This window comes from Cherax quadricarinatus, unplaced genomic scaffold (assembly GCF_038502225.1).
Source record: "Cherax quadricarinatus isolate ZL_2023a unplaced genomic scaffold, ASM3850222v1 Contig1415, whole genome shotgun sequence".
In the NCBI taxonomy this organism is placed as follows: Eukaryota; Metazoa; Arthropoda; class Malacostraca; order Decapoda; family Parastacidae; genus Cherax; species Cherax quadricarinatus.
Window position 1 is genome coordinate 20,582 of NW_027196441.1, and position 17,487 is coordinate 38,068.

The 17,487-nt window shown below is 43.5% G+C and overlaps 1 protein-coding gene across 1 annotated transcript in view; it reads right to left on the reverse strand.

Moving 5' to 3' along the window:
- Positions 1–17,487, reverse strand: part of LOC128702548 (uncharacterized) — a 49,106-nt gene that overhangs the window by 8,125 nt on the left and 23,494 nt on the right. The window contains exons 6-8 of the mRNA XM_070080987.1: positions 16,881–17,329; positions 10,332–10,478; positions 1,194–1,338 (exon numbers count right to left, since the gene is read on the reverse strand). Of these exons, the coding sequence (XP_069937088.1) occupies positions 1,194–1,338; positions 10,332–10,478; positions 16,881–17,329 (741 nt within the window). The remainder of the gene's footprint in view (positions 1–1,193; positions 1,339–10,331; positions 10,479–16,880; positions 17,330–17,487) is intronic.

A 17,487-nucleotide genomic window follows, 5' to 3' on the forward strand; every position in this document is an offset into this window, starting at 1 on the left:
GAAGCTTTGATTTAGATCTAGAACTTACTAGAACCTTTAATTTAGATCTAGAGCTACTAGAGGCTTTAATTTAGATCTAGAACTTGCTAGAACCTTTAATTTAGCTCTAGAACTTACTAAAACCTTTAATTTAGATCTAGAACTTACTAGAACCTTTAATTTAGATCTAGAACTTACTAGAACCTTTAATTTAGATCTAGAACTTACTAGAACCTTTAATTTAGATCTAGAACTTGCTAGAATCTTTAATTTAGATCTAGAACTAGAACCTTTAATTTAGATCTAGAACCTGCTAGAACCTTTAATTTAGATATAATACTTGCTAGAACCTTTAATTTAGATCTAGAACTTGCTAGAACCTTTAATTTAGATCTAGAACTTACTAGAACCTTTAATTTATATCTAGAACTTACTAGAACCTTTAATTTAGATCTAGAACTTACTAGAACCTTTAATTTATATCTAGAACTTACTAGAACCTTTAATTTATATCTAGAACTTACTAGAACCTTTAATTTAGATCTAGAACTTACTAGAACCTTTAATTTAGATCTAGAACTTACTAGAACCTTTAATTTAGATCTAGAACCTGCTAGAACCTTTAATTTAGATATAATACTTGCTAGAACCTTTAATTTAGATCTAGAACTTGCTAGAACCTTTAATTTAGATCTAGAACTTACTAGAACCTTTAATTTATATCTAGAACTTACTAGAACCTTTAATTTAGATCTAGAACTTACTAGAACCTTTAATTTAGATCTAGAACTTACTAGAACCTTTAATTTATATCTAGAACTTACTAGAACCTTTAATTTAGATCTAGAACTTACTAGAACCTTTAATTTATATCTAGAACTTACTAGAACCTTTAATTTATATCTAGAACTTACTAGAACCTTTAATTTAGATCTAGAACTTACTAGAACCTTTAATTTAGATCTAGAACTTACTAGAACCTTTAATTTAGATCTAGAACTTACTAGAACCTTTAATTTAGATCTAGAACCTGCTAGAACCTTTAATTTAGATATAATACTTGCTAGAACCTTTAATTTAGATCTAGAACTTGCTAGAACCTTTAATTTAGATCTAGAACTTACTAGAACCTTTAATTTATATCTAGAACTTACTAGAACCTTTAATTTAGATCTAGAACTTACTAGAACCTTTAATTTAGATCTAGAACTTACTAGAACCGTTCCTGGTTCCCCAGAAGTATAAGTAGAAGTGTGGTTCTAGAAGGTTGAGAGTGCTGTTGGGCCCAGGAGCTAGAGTGCGGCTGAAGGTACACCACAAGTAGTCACCGTCCAGGTCCCAGGACTCCAGCTCTAGAACCTGCGGGAGAGATGGATCGATAGATAGGCTGGGGTCTTTAGATAACTAGGGGTAGATAATAGGGCGATAGATGGATAGGGTGTAGATTGATGGTGGCTTGATAAATAGATGGTGGTTTGATAGATGGTGGCTCGATAGATTGATAATATAGTCAAATGGTGGCTCTACTGATAGAGAATTGCTCGATAGATAGATAATACAGTTCATAGATGGTTTCTCGATAGGTAGACGGTGGCTCGATAGATAGATGATTACTCGATAGATAAATGGTGGCTAAATAGATGGTTTAGCCAATAGATAGAAAGTGATTCAACTGATAGATGGTTCCTTCATAGACAGATGGTGAGTCAATAGATAGATGGTGGCTCGATAGATGGAGTAAATTAACCCTAAATCGAGGCTATATAGGCCTAAATTGAGGTTATATAGGCCTAAATTGAGGTTATATAGGCCTAAGGACAAATAAGCCTAGAGAGCAAAAATCCCAAAACAAGGTCAAATAGGCCTAGAGGCCAAAATTTTGGTCAAATAGACCTAATTTGAATCTAAATATAAATATGGCCTAGTGTCAAATAGGTTGTGAGGTCAAATAGGCCTAAATTGAGGTCAGATAGGCTTTAAATAAGGTCAAATAGGCTTAAATTTAGGTCAAATAAGCCTTGAGATTAAATATAACCAAGTAGGTTCAAATAGAACCTAGAGGTTCAAATAGAACTTAGCGGGTTCAAATAGAAGCTAGGGGGTTCAAATAGAAGCTAGAGGTTCAAATAGCTAAAGGTTCAAACAGAAGCTAGAGGTTCAAATAGAAGCTAGAGGTTCAAATAGAACTTAGCAGGTTCAAATAGAAGCTAGAGGTTCAAATAGAACTTAGCAGGTTCAAATAGAGCCTAACAGGTTCAAATAGAACCAAGCAGGTTCAAAGAGAACCTAGAGGGTTCAAATAGAACCTAGCGGGTTCAAATAGAACCTAGAGGGTTCAAATAGAACTTAGCAGGTTCAAATAGAAGCTAAGAGGTTCAAATAGAACCTAGAAGGTTCAAATAGAACTTAGAAGGTTCAAACAGAACCTAGCAGGTTCAAATAGAACCTAGAGGGGTCAAATAGAACCTAACAGGTTCAAATAGAACCTAGAAGGCTCAAATAGAACCTAGGTTCAAATAGAACCTAGAGGGTTCAAACAGAACTTAGCAGGTTCAAATAGAACTTAGCAGGTTCAAATAGAAGCTAAGAGGTTCAAATAGAACCTAGGTTCAAATAGAACCTAGAGGTTCAAATAGAACTTAGATGGTTCAAACAGAACCTAGCAGGTTCCAATAGAACCTAGAGGGGTCAAATAGAACCCAGCAGGTTCAAATAGAACCTAGAAGGCTCAAATAGAACCTAGGTTCAAATAGAACCTAGAGGGTTCAAACAGAACTTAGCAGGTTCAAATAGAACTTAGCAGGTTCAAATAGAAGCTAAGAGGTTCAAATAGAACCGAGGTTCAAATAGAACTTAGATGGTTCAAACAGAACCTAGCAGGTTCAAATAGAACCTAGAGGGGTCAAATAGAACCCAGCAGGTTCAAATAGAACCTAGAAGGCTCAAATAGAACCTAGGTTCAAATAGAACCTAGAGGGTTCAAATAGAACCTAGAAGGTTCAAATAGAACTTAGCAGGTTCAAATAGAACCTAGGGGGTTCAAACAGAACTTAGTTTACCTGGAGAGAGTTCCGGGGGTCAACGCCCCCGTGGCCCGGTCTGTGACCAGGCCTCCTGGTGGGTCAGAGCCTGATCAACCAGGCTGTTACTGCTGGCTGCAAGCAAACCAACGTACGAGCCACAGCCCGGCTGGTCAGGAACCGACTTTAGGTGCTTGTCCAGCGCCAGCTTGAAGACTGTCAGGGGTCTGTTGGTAATCCCTCTTATGTATGCTGGGAGGCAGTTGAACAGTCTCGGGCCCCTGAGACTTATTGTATGGTCTCTTAACGTGCTAGTGACACCCCTGCTTTTCATTGGGGGGATGGTGCATCGTCTGCCAAGTCTTTTGCTTTCGTTTTGAGTGATTTTCGTGTGCAAGTTCGGTACTAGTCCCTCTAGGATTTTCCAGGTGTATATAATCATGTATCTCTCCCGCCTGCGTTCCAGGGAATACAGGTTTAGAAACTTCAAACGCTCCCAGTAATTGAGGTGTTTTATCTCCGTTATGCGCGCCGTGAAAGTTCTCTGTACATTTTCTAGGTCGGCAATTTCACCTGCCTTGAAAGGTGCTGTTAGTGTGCAGCAATATTCCAGCCTAGATAGAACAAGTGACCTGAGGAGTGTCATCATGGGCTTGGCCTCCCTAGTTTTGAAGGTTCTCATTATCCATCCTGTCATTTTTCTAGCAGATGCGATTGATGCAATGTTATGGTCCTTGAAGGTGAGATCCTCCGACATGATCACTCCCAGGTCTTTGACGTTGGTGTTTCACTCTATTTTGTGGCCAGAATTTGTTTTGTACTCTGATGAAGATTTAATTTCCTCGTGTTTACCATATCGGAGTAATTGAAATTTCTCATCGTTGAACTTCATATTGTTTTCTGCAGCCCACTGAAAGATTTGGTTGATGTCCGCCTGGAGCCTTGCAGTGTCTGCAATGGAAGACACTGTCATGCAGATTCGGGTGTCATCTGCAAAGGAAGACACGGTGCTGTGGCTGACATCCTTGTCTATGTCGGATATGAGGATGAGGAACAAGATTGGAGCGAGTACTGTGCCTTGTGGAACAGAGCTTTTCACCGTAGCTGCCTCGGACTTTACTCTGTTGACGACTACTCTCTGTGTTCTGTTAGTGAGGAAATTATAGATCCATCGACCGACTTTTCCTGTTATTCCTTTAGCACGCATTTTGTGCGCTATTACGCCATGGTCACACTTGTCGAAGGCTTTTGCAAAGTCTGTATATATTACATCTGCATTATTTTTGTCTTCTAGTGCATTTAGGACCTTGTCGTAGTGATCCAATAGTTGAGACAGACAGATTAGATTTTGCCACCGAAGTGGCTAGTTTATTGTGCACCCCATATCCATCCTGTGGACGGTAGCGCGAGAGCATATGGATACACAAAAGGCCTAGGAACTAGGCCCCAACGGGTTAACAGGGATACATATGGATTTATATCTACATATCAGTTCACTTATCTGTTGCAAGTAAATTAGGAAATTTGCTTAATGTCTGGTATCTTATTTTCATTAATAAGATATCTTGACATGTCACATAGGTTATTATACTGTCTGTCTCTGTATTCCTCAATAAGTGGACAATTAAGCACATAGTGTTCAAGATAGTGACCATATGCCTGTCACATAATTTGCATTTAGTTTGATCATCATCTGTGTGTCTCCCAAACTGCCAGAAGTACTTGTAACCAAGCCTAAGCCTGGCCACTACAACATCAGTCAGTACTTGTAACCAAGCCTAAGCCTGGCTACTACAACATCAGTCAGTACTTGTAACCAAGCCTAAGCCTGGCTACTACAACATCAGTCAGTACTTGTAACCAAGCCTAAGCCTGGCCACTACAACATCAGTCAGTACTTGTAACCAAGCCTAAGCCTGGCCACTACAACATCAGTCAGTACTTGTAACCAAGACTAAGCCTGGCCACTACAACATCAGTCAGTACTTGTAACCAAGACTAAGCCTGGCCACTACATCAGTCAGTACTTGTAACCTGAGAGCTTCATTTTGCATTAACTCCAAGGGTTGGAGAGAACTTTCTCTAGCTAATATCAACATGGGAGCAGCATAATCAATTAAGGACCTAACATAGGCTATGTACATCATTCTCACGATTCTCACATTAGCACCATAGTTGGGGTTGTAGCCAGCAACATTAGCAGCATAGTTGGGGTTGTAGCCAGCAACATTAGCAGCATAGTTGGGGTTGTAGCCAGCAACATTAGCAGCATAGTTGGGGTTGTAGCCAGCAACATTAGCAGCATAGTTGGGGTTGTAGCCAGCAACATTAGCACCATAGTTGGGGTTGTAGCCAGCAACATTAGCAGCATAGTTGGGGTTGTAGCCAGCAACAGCTTTGAGAGCATTTAGCCTAGCTTTGCATTTCTTGTTTAGTTGTGGTATAGTGGATTTGTTAAAGGGTACATCTACACCAAGATATCTGTAAGTTTTAACGTAGCTAATGATTTCACCCTGCAAATAGATGGGTGGGGGATGTCGTTTGCTTGTTAATATCTTTGTTTTAGAGGAAGATATTATGAGGCCTAGTCGATTACAAATTGCTTGAACTTCATTAAGAATGGTATTCATCTTCTTATGCCCTGTTGTATGGATCATGATATCATCAGCATAGCTTATAGCTATATGTTTAGGTGAGGCAGGTAGAGCATTTAGGAGAGCATTAATCAGAATATTAAATAGCATGGGACTAAGAACTCCTCCCTGCGGTGTACCTAAAGACATTTCTTTAGAATCACTTCTGAAGCCTTGGTAAAGGACAGAGGATACTCTATTTGACAGGTATCCTATTATCCAGCAGAGTAAGCTACCACCAATATTCATTTTGGCTAGTTCATGTAGTATAACGGTTCTGTTCGCAATATCAAATGCAGATTTTAGATCAAGAAAAGTGGTAAAACTAGTAGAGGTGTGTGCAGTGAGAAAGGTGGAAATACAGTTCTGCACACTTTTACCTTTCATGAACCCATAGAGGTAGGGGGAAAGTTGATGTCTGATTCTGTAGTACAGTCTGTTAAGCATCATTCTTTCAAAAGTTTTACAAAGACAACTAGTTAAGGAGATCGGCCTAAATGTATCAGGCTGTTGGGGCTTAGGGATAGGCACAATGAGACTATTGGTCCAGGAAGTAGGAAGAACGCCCTCAATGTAACTGAGATTATACAGTGCCAACAAAGGGTTATCAGGCACGTGCCTTAGAGTTCTGAGAATATCATAGGTTATACCATCCTCTCCAGGAGCAGTTGATCGACCTTTAGTTAATGCATTATCTAATTCATACTCGGTAAAGAGGCAATCACTCTCATCAATATTTTGGCTCATAAAATTAATCAGTTTCAACATTTCTTCAGAAGTACTCTCTAATTTTTTTCTAATATGAGATGGAAGGCTTTCATGCCTGGATGTTTTGGACCAGTCATTTATGAGGTCATTTGCTTTTTCAAGAGGAAAGGGATGAGCAACATTGCCAGTCTTTTTCCTGGTTATTTTATTTATACCTTTCCAAGCCAAACTCAAAGGGGTGGACCTATTTAATCCACTAACAAACTGTTCCCATTCCTGTTGCCTAAGTTCTTCCTTTCTATTCCTTGCATTTGTTAGTGCAGCTTGGAACGTTCTGAGCAGGTCTGGGGTTCTACATTCACGGTATGCTTTACCAATCCTCCTAGCTGCATGTGTTAGATTGCGCAGCTGTGGATCATTATAGTATTTACATTGGTTTTTATTGTTATTTATAGTGGAGGGTCTTTGTTTCCTATTCCTGCCCACTTGATCTGTGAGAACACTCTCAATAGTGGTAATTAAATCATCATTAAATTTTTGTGTGCCAATGGGCTCGTAATTCTTATACCATTGATCCAAGTGGTTAATAAAGTTGTCTCTGTGTTCTGGTTTGAGAATAAGTTTCCTCCTTCTGTATTTAGCTCCTTGATTGCTGGAGATGTGATCAAGATTGACAGTTGTTAGTCTTGGGAAGTGATCAGATAGAAGATCATCAACTATGACAGAGTCATGCATCGTATATGATGTATTAAATCCAAGACACAGATCTAGTATGCCACCATATATGTGAGTAGGCTCAGTAGTGCCCACAATTCGAACATTATCATGCTCATTTAGCAATTTCACTAGTTTAGTTCCATTGGTGTTTGTTATAGACCCACCAATATTCTTATGTCTGGCATTAAAATCTCCAAGAATGATGGTAGGTTCACTATTGATGCGATCTGGTAAAGCATCAGGTCGAAGCTGGTTCGCTGGGGCATAGAGATTAAAAATGTTTATGGAAAAATCGCCTGCATATACTTTGACACCATGATACTGCATGTTAACTCGACTCTGCAAGGAAAGGAGTGAATGTGGCAAGTTCTTTCTGACATACATCACACAACAGTTGGTTGACCTTAGGTTATAAGCTGCATATCCAGGCAAGTTTGGTGGAGGTGCTCCATCTTTCAATCTACATTCCTGCAAACAGATGACATCAATATTCTTGGTTGCACTAATATGATGTAAGTCAGGCAACCGCTTCCTGATGGAAGCAATGTTCCATGAAAAGATTTGTAATGTATCCATTGTAGTGAGTTATTACAATCTCTTGCTCATAAGATGGTAAAACTATTATGCTTTGACTACAGTGTGCAGACACTTAAGAGCAAATAGCATAGTTTGTACGTCTTTATCTTCAGGACCTTTATTTTTAAGCATTTTTCGGCATATTGGCAGCCAGTTCCAAGGCAAGTTTTGAAGGCAAGAGTTATGGGCTTCTTTCTCACAAATTGCTGGAAGCTGAACGGAGATTGCTGCACTTTTGACATCATCACCATGCTCAAGAGCATCATCCTGATTACATATATTTATTAAACTTGTCAGGATCTGTTCAAGATGCTCAATTTTTTTCTGGAAATTTGTTATAATATGAGGAAGGTCAGGCGAATCCAATGCCTCTCCGGAGGATGGCACTTCTGGGTTAGTGCTTTCTTTAACACCTATCACCTTAACAGGTACCATGGTTACATTAGTGTTCTCTGTTTCATCATTCATTGCAGGTAGGTCCTGTGCATCTGACTCATCTCCAATTTCCAGGGAGGTTACCTGTGTGGTGTCCGTCTGACTGTTGTAGTTGTGTGTATTGGGAGAAATGACAAACTCATCCCCATATTCAGGTGTAGCCATAGGTATCTGTAGTGGCAGACCAGTAGTTCCATATGTGCTAGCAGGGATGGCTAGCTCCTCCACAGCTGGTGTGTGTGATGGCATTCTGGTATCACCAGAATCCTTTGCAGTGAGGTGGGGTTCTTGCACACTTTGCAGAGGTTCAGTCTCAGATCTGGCTGTGGTAGACTGGATGGCCTCATCCTCAGTTACCATTAAAGGACTGTTATCAGGTTTACATCGAAGGTTGTTTGGGTTCTGACTGCAGTCCTTGTGGGAAACTGTAACCCCAACTTCTTTACAGTTAATACACTTAAATTTTTGGCTGTCAGGGCCTACTGTGCATTCTCTAGTGGAATGTTTCCCAGCACACTTACCACACCAAGAATGTAGTATTCCACAGTCTACTGCAACATGGCCATAGTGCTGGCATTTGTAACACCTACGTTTAGGGGGTAGGTACACTTCCATGTTTAGGAAACGTAAACCATGCACCCAGATATTCCGGGGGAGGGGCACAGGACCCACCCAACTGGCAATAATTTGGGATTTTCCTTTAAGTCTTTTAGGCTTGATGATATGCTCACTTAGAGTCAGATGGGATGGGTCCATGCAGAGAGGGTATCCAAAGATTATGATACTGACCCATTTTTTAAAGTGGTGAGTGTCTGATTGAGGTCAGAGCAGCTTAATATCCCCATAAGGTGTACTAAGTAGATCATTGATCAGCTCTTTATTCTGTTCCACAAACACAAAGTTGTGTGTGTTTTTCCTAAATTGGATCCTTGAGTTAGGATGCTTGTTTACAGCTTCCATTAGCCATGCACACTTAGCAGGCAGCGGGGTGTTGTCAGGGAAGTTCAGCTTAACACATTCTTCCTTTGAAGAAAGACTTCTTGCAGCCTCTGTGCACCAAGGACGTTTAGTATCACATTGTGTACGAGTCAAGTGAGTCTGACTACGTCGACGCTCTAGCCCTTTCTCACTTTTTCTCTTTTGTTTACTTTTAAAGGTCTGGAAGCTGTCATCATTTCCATCACCTGCAGAAATAGGTTCCTCTATGACAGTTGCCATGTTTGCCAGTGATGATATCTCGTGTAAGACTCACAACACAAGAATTCCTCGCTTATCTTCCCCTTATAGCTTATGCAAGAGTAAATATTTACTATAAAGTCAGAAGTCTAAAATAGATCATAAGACACAAGTGTTCAAGATCAATGAACACTTCCAATTATACTTAACCCAGATTACTACTACTTAATACGATACACACCTTACTAAAAATACATTCAGAGACTTCTTGTATGTGATGGGTTTCTAGATGGGTGGTGATCTTTGCTTCTTAGGACCCTTTCAAAGATTTTTATGATATGGGATGTTAGTGCTATTGGTCTGTAGTTCTTTGCTGTTGCTTTACTGCCCCCTTTGTGGAGTGGGGCTATGTCTGTTGTTTTTAGTAACTGTGGGACGACCCCCGTGTCCATGCTCCCTCTCCATAGGATGGAAAAGGCTCGTGATAGGGGCTTCTTGCAGTTCTTGATGAACACAGAGTTCCATGAGTCTGGCCCTGGGGCAGAGTGCATGGGCATGTCATTTATCGCCTGTTCGAAGTCATTTGGCGTCAGGATAACATCGGATAGGCTTGTGTCAATCAAATTTTGTGGCTCTCTCATAAAAAATTCATTTTGATCTTCGACTCTCAGTCTGGTTAGCGGCTTGCTAAAAACTGAGTCATATTGGAACCTGAGTAGCTCACTCATTTCCTTGCTGTCATCTGTGTAGGACCCATCTTGTTTAAGTAGGGGCCCAATACTGGACGTTGTTCTCGATTTTGATTTGGCATAGGAGAAGAAATACTTTGGGTTTCTTTCGATTTCATTTATGGCTTTTAGTTCTTCCCTCGATTCCTGACTCCTATAAGATTCTTTTAGCTTAAGTTCGATGCTTGCTATTTCTCTGACCAGTGTCTCCCTGCGCATTTCAGATATATTGACCTCTTTTAGCCGCTCTGTTATTCTTTTCCGGCCTGTAAAGTAGTGGGTTCAAATAGAAGCTAGGGGGGTTCAAATAGAAGCTAGGGGGGTTCAAATAGAAGCTAGAGGGTTCAAATAGAACTCACCTGGTGCTGGAGTTGAGGGTTGGCTGCAGCATCATGCAGTAGATAGTGTTCAACCTGCACAGTATAATTGTCATTGATGTAGCAGACACTGAGGTCAGTGTTCACCAGCCGGGAGACGTCCTTGCTGAAGCCTAGGCCCAGGTAGGCCTACGGGCACACAAAGTAGGCTGCTGTAGCATTACCTCAGACTAGGCTCGGAATAGGCTAAGACAGGTTAGAATACATACATCTGGGTTAGAATACATACATCTGGGTTAGAATACATACATCTGGGTTATAATACATACATCTGGGTTAGAATTTACTAATCTAGGTTAGAATTTACTAATCTAGGTTAGAATTTACTAATCTAGGTTAGAATTTACTAATCTAGGTTAGAATTTACTAATCTAGGTTAGAATTTACTAATCTAGGTTAGAATTCACAAATCTAGGTTAGAATTTACTAATCTAGGTTAGAATTTACTAATCTAGGTTAGAATTTACTAATCTAGGTTAGAATTTACTAATCTAGGTTAGAATTTACTAATCTAGGTTAGAATTTACTAATCTAGGTTAGAATTTACTAATCTAGGTTAGAATTTACTAATCTAGGTTAGAATTCACTAATCTAGGTTAGAATTTACTAATCTAGGTTAGAATTTACTAATCTAGGTTAGAATTTACTAATCTAGGTTAGAATTTACTAATCTAGGTTAGAATTTACTAATCTAGGTTAGAATTCACTAATCTAGGTTAGAATTTACTAATCTAGGTTAGAATTTACTAATCTAGGTTAGAATTCACTAATCTAGGTTAGAATTTACTAATCTAGGTTAGAATTTACTAATCTAGGTTAGAATTTACTAGTCTAGGTTAGAATTTACTAGTCTAGGTTAGAATAGGCTAAAATAGGTTAAAATAGGCTAAAATAGGTTAGAATAGACTAATCTTGGTAAGAATTGGCTAATCTAGATTAGAATAGGGTTATCTAGGTTAGAATAGGCTAAAATAGGATAGAAAGCACAAATGTAAGTTAGAATAGCCTAAGATAGGTTAGAATAATATAAACACAAATGCAGTATAATGTGATCCTTTATTGACTACGTTTCGCCCACACAGTGGGCTTTTTCAAGTCACAAACAGAACTACCTGGGGTGGAAGGAACGCGAGTATTTATAGTCCGGTTCAGAATGCTGAGGTCAGGTGAAGAATGCTGCATCTGATGATGTACCGAGTGGGGTTATAGAGTCTAAAAACTTGGGTAGCTTGGAAAGGAGACAAGTTTGTGGACTAAGTTTGTGAGCAGACCTTCACAGTGCTTCTTATAGCTGGCCAAGAAATAGCTATCCCACATAAGAACACTGTAGAAGGTCTGCTCACAAACTTGTCCAATCTCCTTTCCAAGCTACCCAAGTTTTTAGACTCTATAACCCCACTCGGTACATCATCAGATGCAGCATTCTTCACCTGACCTCAGCCGGACTATAAATACTCGCGTTCCTTCCACCCCAGGTAGTTCTGTTTGTGACTTGAAAAAGCCCACTGTGTGGGCGAAACGTAGTCAATAAAGGATCACATTATACTGCATTTGTGTTTATATTGCCATTGTGTCGGTATTTTATACCATTTATTTCATGCAGGCAAGAGACACTGTGAGACCCATTATGACCAGACTGGGAGGTAAATCTGCCAGGGATGAAGATTGAGACACTTATGCAGCATATGGGAATCTTTATTCAGGAAACGTTTCGCCACACAGTGGCTTCATCAGTCCAATACAAAGCAGAAACTGTAAATAAAGAAGGAGTTAAGTAATCAGTCCCTCAACCTGGAGGCGATGTGTTCAGTCCATCAATCTTGTAGATTGATGGACTGAACACATCGACTCCAGGTTGAGGGACTGATTACCTCATTCTCTTCCTCTCATTACGCCTTCCTCTTTGTATTGGACTGATGAAGCCACTGTGTGGCGAAACGTTTCCTGAATAAAGATTCCCATATGCTGCATAAGTGTCTCAATCTTCAACTTGTCGGTTTTTCAAACCATTCATCACAACTGCCAGGGATGATTCACTTGTGTACCACATCGTTTCACAACTTCAGCTGCTTCCTTGTGATTTTCTGGTTGCACCAAGGTAACAGACTGGTTGATCAGGTCCTGATCCACCATGAGGCCTGGTCACAGACCGGGCCGTGGGGGCGTTGACCCCCAGAACTCTCTCCAGATAAACTCCAGGTAAGGTACTATCGTAACGATGGGGCCCCTACTTGCTATACCCTGAGCACCTGATCCGCTGATCAAGAGGCCATGCTTACATGGGCCTGTGACCTGTGCCAAATAAAATGCAACATACACCATGCCACACCCCCACCCCGAAAGAGCTCTAGCCAGGACTAGGCATCCTTAGGGCCTAAGTGTGCCACCATGGCACGAATTACTAATGGAACCGCTGTTCCTCTCAACCATTGAACTCATTAGGTAGTGTTCAATCCAAAGGGAGTGTCAAGCCAGAGCGAAACAGTAGACAGTAGGGCTAGCATAGGTTCAAGAAACAGTAGACAGGGCTAGCGTAGGTTCAAGAAACAGTAGACAGTAGGGCTAGCGTAGGTTCAAGAAACAGTAGACAGTAGGGCTAGCGTAGGTTCAAGAAACAGTAGACAGTAGGGCTAGTGTAGGTTCAAGAAACAGTAGACAGTAGAGTTAGCATAGGTTCAAGAAACAGTAGACAGTAGAGCTAGCGTACGTTAAGACACTTGTGAACGCGAGCAAGTGTCCCCTCTAATTTGACTAATTTTACAAATTACACTCTGGAAAGAGAGTTGACCAGCACATTGTCTTTGCAGGCAATGTAATGTATATACAAGTTAAACCATACCATGGGTGGGGTTTGAACCCGCTATCAGAGTCTCAAAACACCAGACCATCGCGTTAGCCACTGGGCCAGCTAGCTTCAATAAGATTCATCCAACTAGGTATATTTCTACACCATAGGAAGGTTAGCAAAGGCCACCACTGTGACCACAAATGCAAGATTTTACAGACGAATCTCCAGCTAGCGTGGCCGTGACGAACTCTAGCTCAAGTCCCTTCCCGGCCGGTATTTCAGTATGGTCCATCCTGTGGACGGTAGTGCAAGAGTATATCCATCCTGTGGACGGTAGTGCAAGAGTATATCCATCCTGTGGACGGTAGTGCAAGAGTATATCCATCCTGTGGACGGTAGCACAAGAACATATCCATCCTGTGGACGGTAGTGCAAGAGTATATCCATCCTGTGGACGGTAGTGCAAGAGTATATCCATCCTGTGGACGGTAGTGCAAGAGTATATCCATCCTGTGGACGGTAGTGCAAGAGTATATCCATCCTGTGGACGGTAGCACAAGAACATATCCATCCTGTGGACGGTAGGGTAGTGCAAGAGTATATCCATCCTGTGGACGGTAGCACAAGAGTATATCCATCCTGTGGACGGTAGTGCAAGAGTATATCCATCCTGTGGAGGGTAGTGCAAGAGTATATCCATCCTGTGGACGGCAGAACAAGAGCATATCCATCCTGTGGACGGTAGTGCAAGAGTATATCCATCCTGTGGACGGTAGTGCAAGAGTATATCCATCCTGTGGACGGTAGTGCAAGAGTATATCCATCCTGTGGAGGGTAGCAAGAGTATATCCATCCTGTGGACGGTAGTACAAGAGTATATCCATCCTGTGGACGGTAGCACAAGAGTATATCCATCCTGTGGACGGTGCAAGAATATATCCATCATTTGGACGGTAGTGCAAGAATATATCCATCCTGTTGAGGGTAGTGCAAGAATATATCCATCCTGTGGACGGTAGTGCAAGAGTATATCCATCCTGTGGACGGTAGTGCAAGAGTATATCCATCCTGTGGACGGTAGCACAAGAGCATATCCATCCTGTGGACGGTAGCACAAGAGTATATCCATCCTGTGGACGGTAGTGCAAGAGTATATCCATCCTGTGGACGGTAGTGCAAGAGTATATCCATCCTGTGGACGGTAGTGCAAGAGTATATCCATCCTGTGGACGGTATGCAAGAGTATATCCATCCTGTGGAGGGTAGTGCAAGAGTATATCCATCCTGTGGAGGGTAGCACAAGAGTATATCCATCCTGTGGAGGGTATGCAAGAGTATATCCATCCTGTGGACGGTAGTGCAAGAGTATATCCATCCTGTGGACGGTAGTGCAAGAGTATATAGTGACACAGGTAAGTGACACAGGTAAGTGTTACTGGTAAGTGACACAGGTAAGTGTTACTGGTAAGTGACACAGGTAAGTGACACAGGTAAGTGTCACTGGTAAGAAAGTCTACTATACCAGCAAAACTTTTGCAAATTTGGGTGCCTCTTTCCCACTACCTTATGACCCAAGAGTGTTGGTCAGTGTTGGTCAGTGTTGGTCAGTGTTGGTCAGTGTTGGTCAGTGCTGGTCAGTGTTGGTCAGTGCTGGTCAGTGTTGGTCAGTGTTGGTCAGTGCTGGTCAGTGTTGGTCAGTGTTGGTCAGTGTTGGTCAGTGTTGGTCAGTGCTGGTCAGTGCTGGTCAGTGTTGGTCAGTGCTGGTCAGTGCTGGTCAGTGCTGGTCAGTGTTGGTCAGTGCTGGTCAGTGTTGGTCAGTGTTGGTCAGTGTTGGTCAGTGTTGGTCAGTGTTGGTCAGTGTTGGTCAGTGTTGGTCAGTGCTGGTCAGTGCTGGTCAGTGCTGGTCAGTGTTGGTCAGTGTTGGTCAGTGTTGGTCAGTGTTGGTCAGTGTTGGTCAGTGTTGGTCAGTGCTGGTCAGTGCTGGTCAGTGTTGGTCAGTGTTGGTCAGTGCTGGTCAGTGCTGGTCAGTGCTGGTCAGTGTTGGTCAGTGCTGGAGTGCTGGTCAGTGTTGGTCAATGTTGGTCAGTGCTGGTCAGTGCTGGAGTACTGGTCAGTGCTGGTCAGTGTTGGTCAGTGTTGGTCAGTGCTGGTCAGTGTTGGTCAGTGTTGGTCAGTGCTGGTCAGTGCTGGTCAGTGTTGGTCAGTGTTGGTCAGTGTTGGTCAGTGCTGGTCAGTGCTGGTCAGTGTTGGTCAGTGTTGGTCAGTGCTGGTCAGTGCTGGTCAGTGTTGGTCAGTGTTGGTCAGTGCTGGTCAGTGCTGGTCAGTGTTGGTCAGTGTTGGTCAGTGCTGGTCAGTGCTGGTCAGTGCTGGTCAGTGTTGGTCAGTGTTGGTCAGTGTTGGTCAGTGTTGGTCAGTGCTGGTCAGTGTTGGTCAGTGTTGGTCAGTGTTGGTCAGTGTTGGTCAGTGTTGGTCAGTGTTGGTCAGTGTTGGTCAGTGTTGGTCAGTGCTGGTCAGTGCTGGTCAGTGTTGGTCAGTGTTGGTCAGTGTTGGTCAGTGCTGGTCAGTGTTGGTCAGTGTTGGTCAGTGCTGGTCAGTGTTGGTCAGTGTTGGTCAGTGCTGGTCAGTGCTGGTCCAGTGTTGGTCAGTGTTGGTCAGTGTTGGTCAGTGCTGGTCAGTGTTGGTCAGTGCTGGTCAGTGTTGGTCAGTGTTGGTCAGTGCTGGTCAGTGCTGGTCAGTGTTGGTCAGTGTTGGTCAGTGTTGGTCAGTGTTGGTCAGTGCTGGTCAGTGTTGGTCAGTGTTGGTCAGTGCTGGTCAGTGCTGGTCAGTGTTGGTCAGTGTTGGTCAGTGCTGGTCAGTGCTGGTCAGTGTTGGTCAGTGCTGGAGTGCTGGTCAGTGTTGGTCAATGTTGGTCAGTGCTGGTCAGTGTTGGTCAGTGTTGGTCAGTGTTGGTCAGTGCTGGTCAGTGTTGGTCAGTGTTGGTCAGTGTTGGTCAATGTTGGTCAGTGCTGGTCAGTGCTGGAGTACTGGTCAGTGCTGGTCAGTGTTGGTCAGTGCTGGTCAGTGTTGGTCAGTGCTGGTCAGTGTTGGTCAGTGCTGGTCAGTGCTGGTCAGTGTTGGTCAGTGTTGGTCAGTGTTGGTCAGTGCTGGTCAGTGTTGGTCAGTGCTGGTCAGTGCTGGTCAGTGCTGGTCAGTGTTGGTCAGTGGTGGTCAGTGCAGGAGTGCTGGTCAGTGGTGGTCAGTGCTGGAGTGCTGGTCAGTGCTGGTCAGTGCTGGTCATTGCTGGAGTGCTGGTCAGTGCTGGAGTGCTGGTCAGTGCTGGTCAGTGCTGGAGTGCTGGTCAGTGCTGGTCAGTGGAGTGCTGGTCAGTGATGGTCAGTACTGGTCAGTGCTGGAGTGCTGGTCAGTGCTGGTCAGTGCTGGAGTGCTGGTCAGTGCTGGTCAGTGCTGGTCAGTGCTGGAGTGCTGGAGCGCTGGTCAGTGCTGGTCAGTGGAGTGCTGGTCAGTGCTGGTCAGTGCTGGAGTGCTGGTCAGTGCTGGTCATTGCTGGTCAGTGGAGTGCTGGTGAGTGCTGGAGTGCTGGTCATTGATGGAGTGCTGGTCAGTGCTGGTCACTGCTGGAGTGCTAGTCAGTGCTGGTCAGTGCTGGAGTGCTGGTCAGTGCTGGAGTGTTGGTCAGTGGTGAGTGCTGGTCAGTGCTGGAGTGCTGCCCAGTGCTAGAGCGTAGCCCAGTGCTAGAGTGCTGCCAGTGCTAGAGTGCTGCCCAGTGCTGGAGTGCTGCCCAGTGCTAGAGTGCTGCCGAGTGCTGGAGTGCTGCCCAGTGCTGGAGTGCAGCCCAGTGCTGGAGTGCTGCCCAGTGCTAGAGTGCTGCCGAGTGCTGGAGTGCTGCCCAGTGCTGGAGTGCTGCCCAGTGCTGGAGTGCTGCCCAGTGCTGGAGTGCAGCCCAGTGCTGGAGTGCTGCCCAGTGCTGGAGTGCAGCCCAGTGCTGGAGTGCTGCCCAGTGCTAGAGTGCTGCCGAGTGCTGGAGTGCTGCCCAGTGCTGGAGTGCTGCCCAGTGCTAGAGTGCTAGAGTGCAGCCCAGTGCTGGAGTGCTGCCCAGTGCTAGAGTGCTGCCCAGTGCTAGTGCTGCCCAGTGCTAGAGTGCTGCCCAGGGCTAGTGCTGCCCAGTGCTGGAGTGCTGCCCAGTGCTGGAGTGCTGCCCAGTGCTAGAGTGCTGCCCAGTGCTAGAGTGCTGCCCAGTGCTGGAGTGCCCAGTGCTAGAGTGCTGCCAAGTGCTAGAGTGCTGCCCAGTGCTGGAGTGCTGCCCAGTGCTGGAGTGCCCAGTGCTAGAGTGCTGCCCAGTGCTGGAGTGCT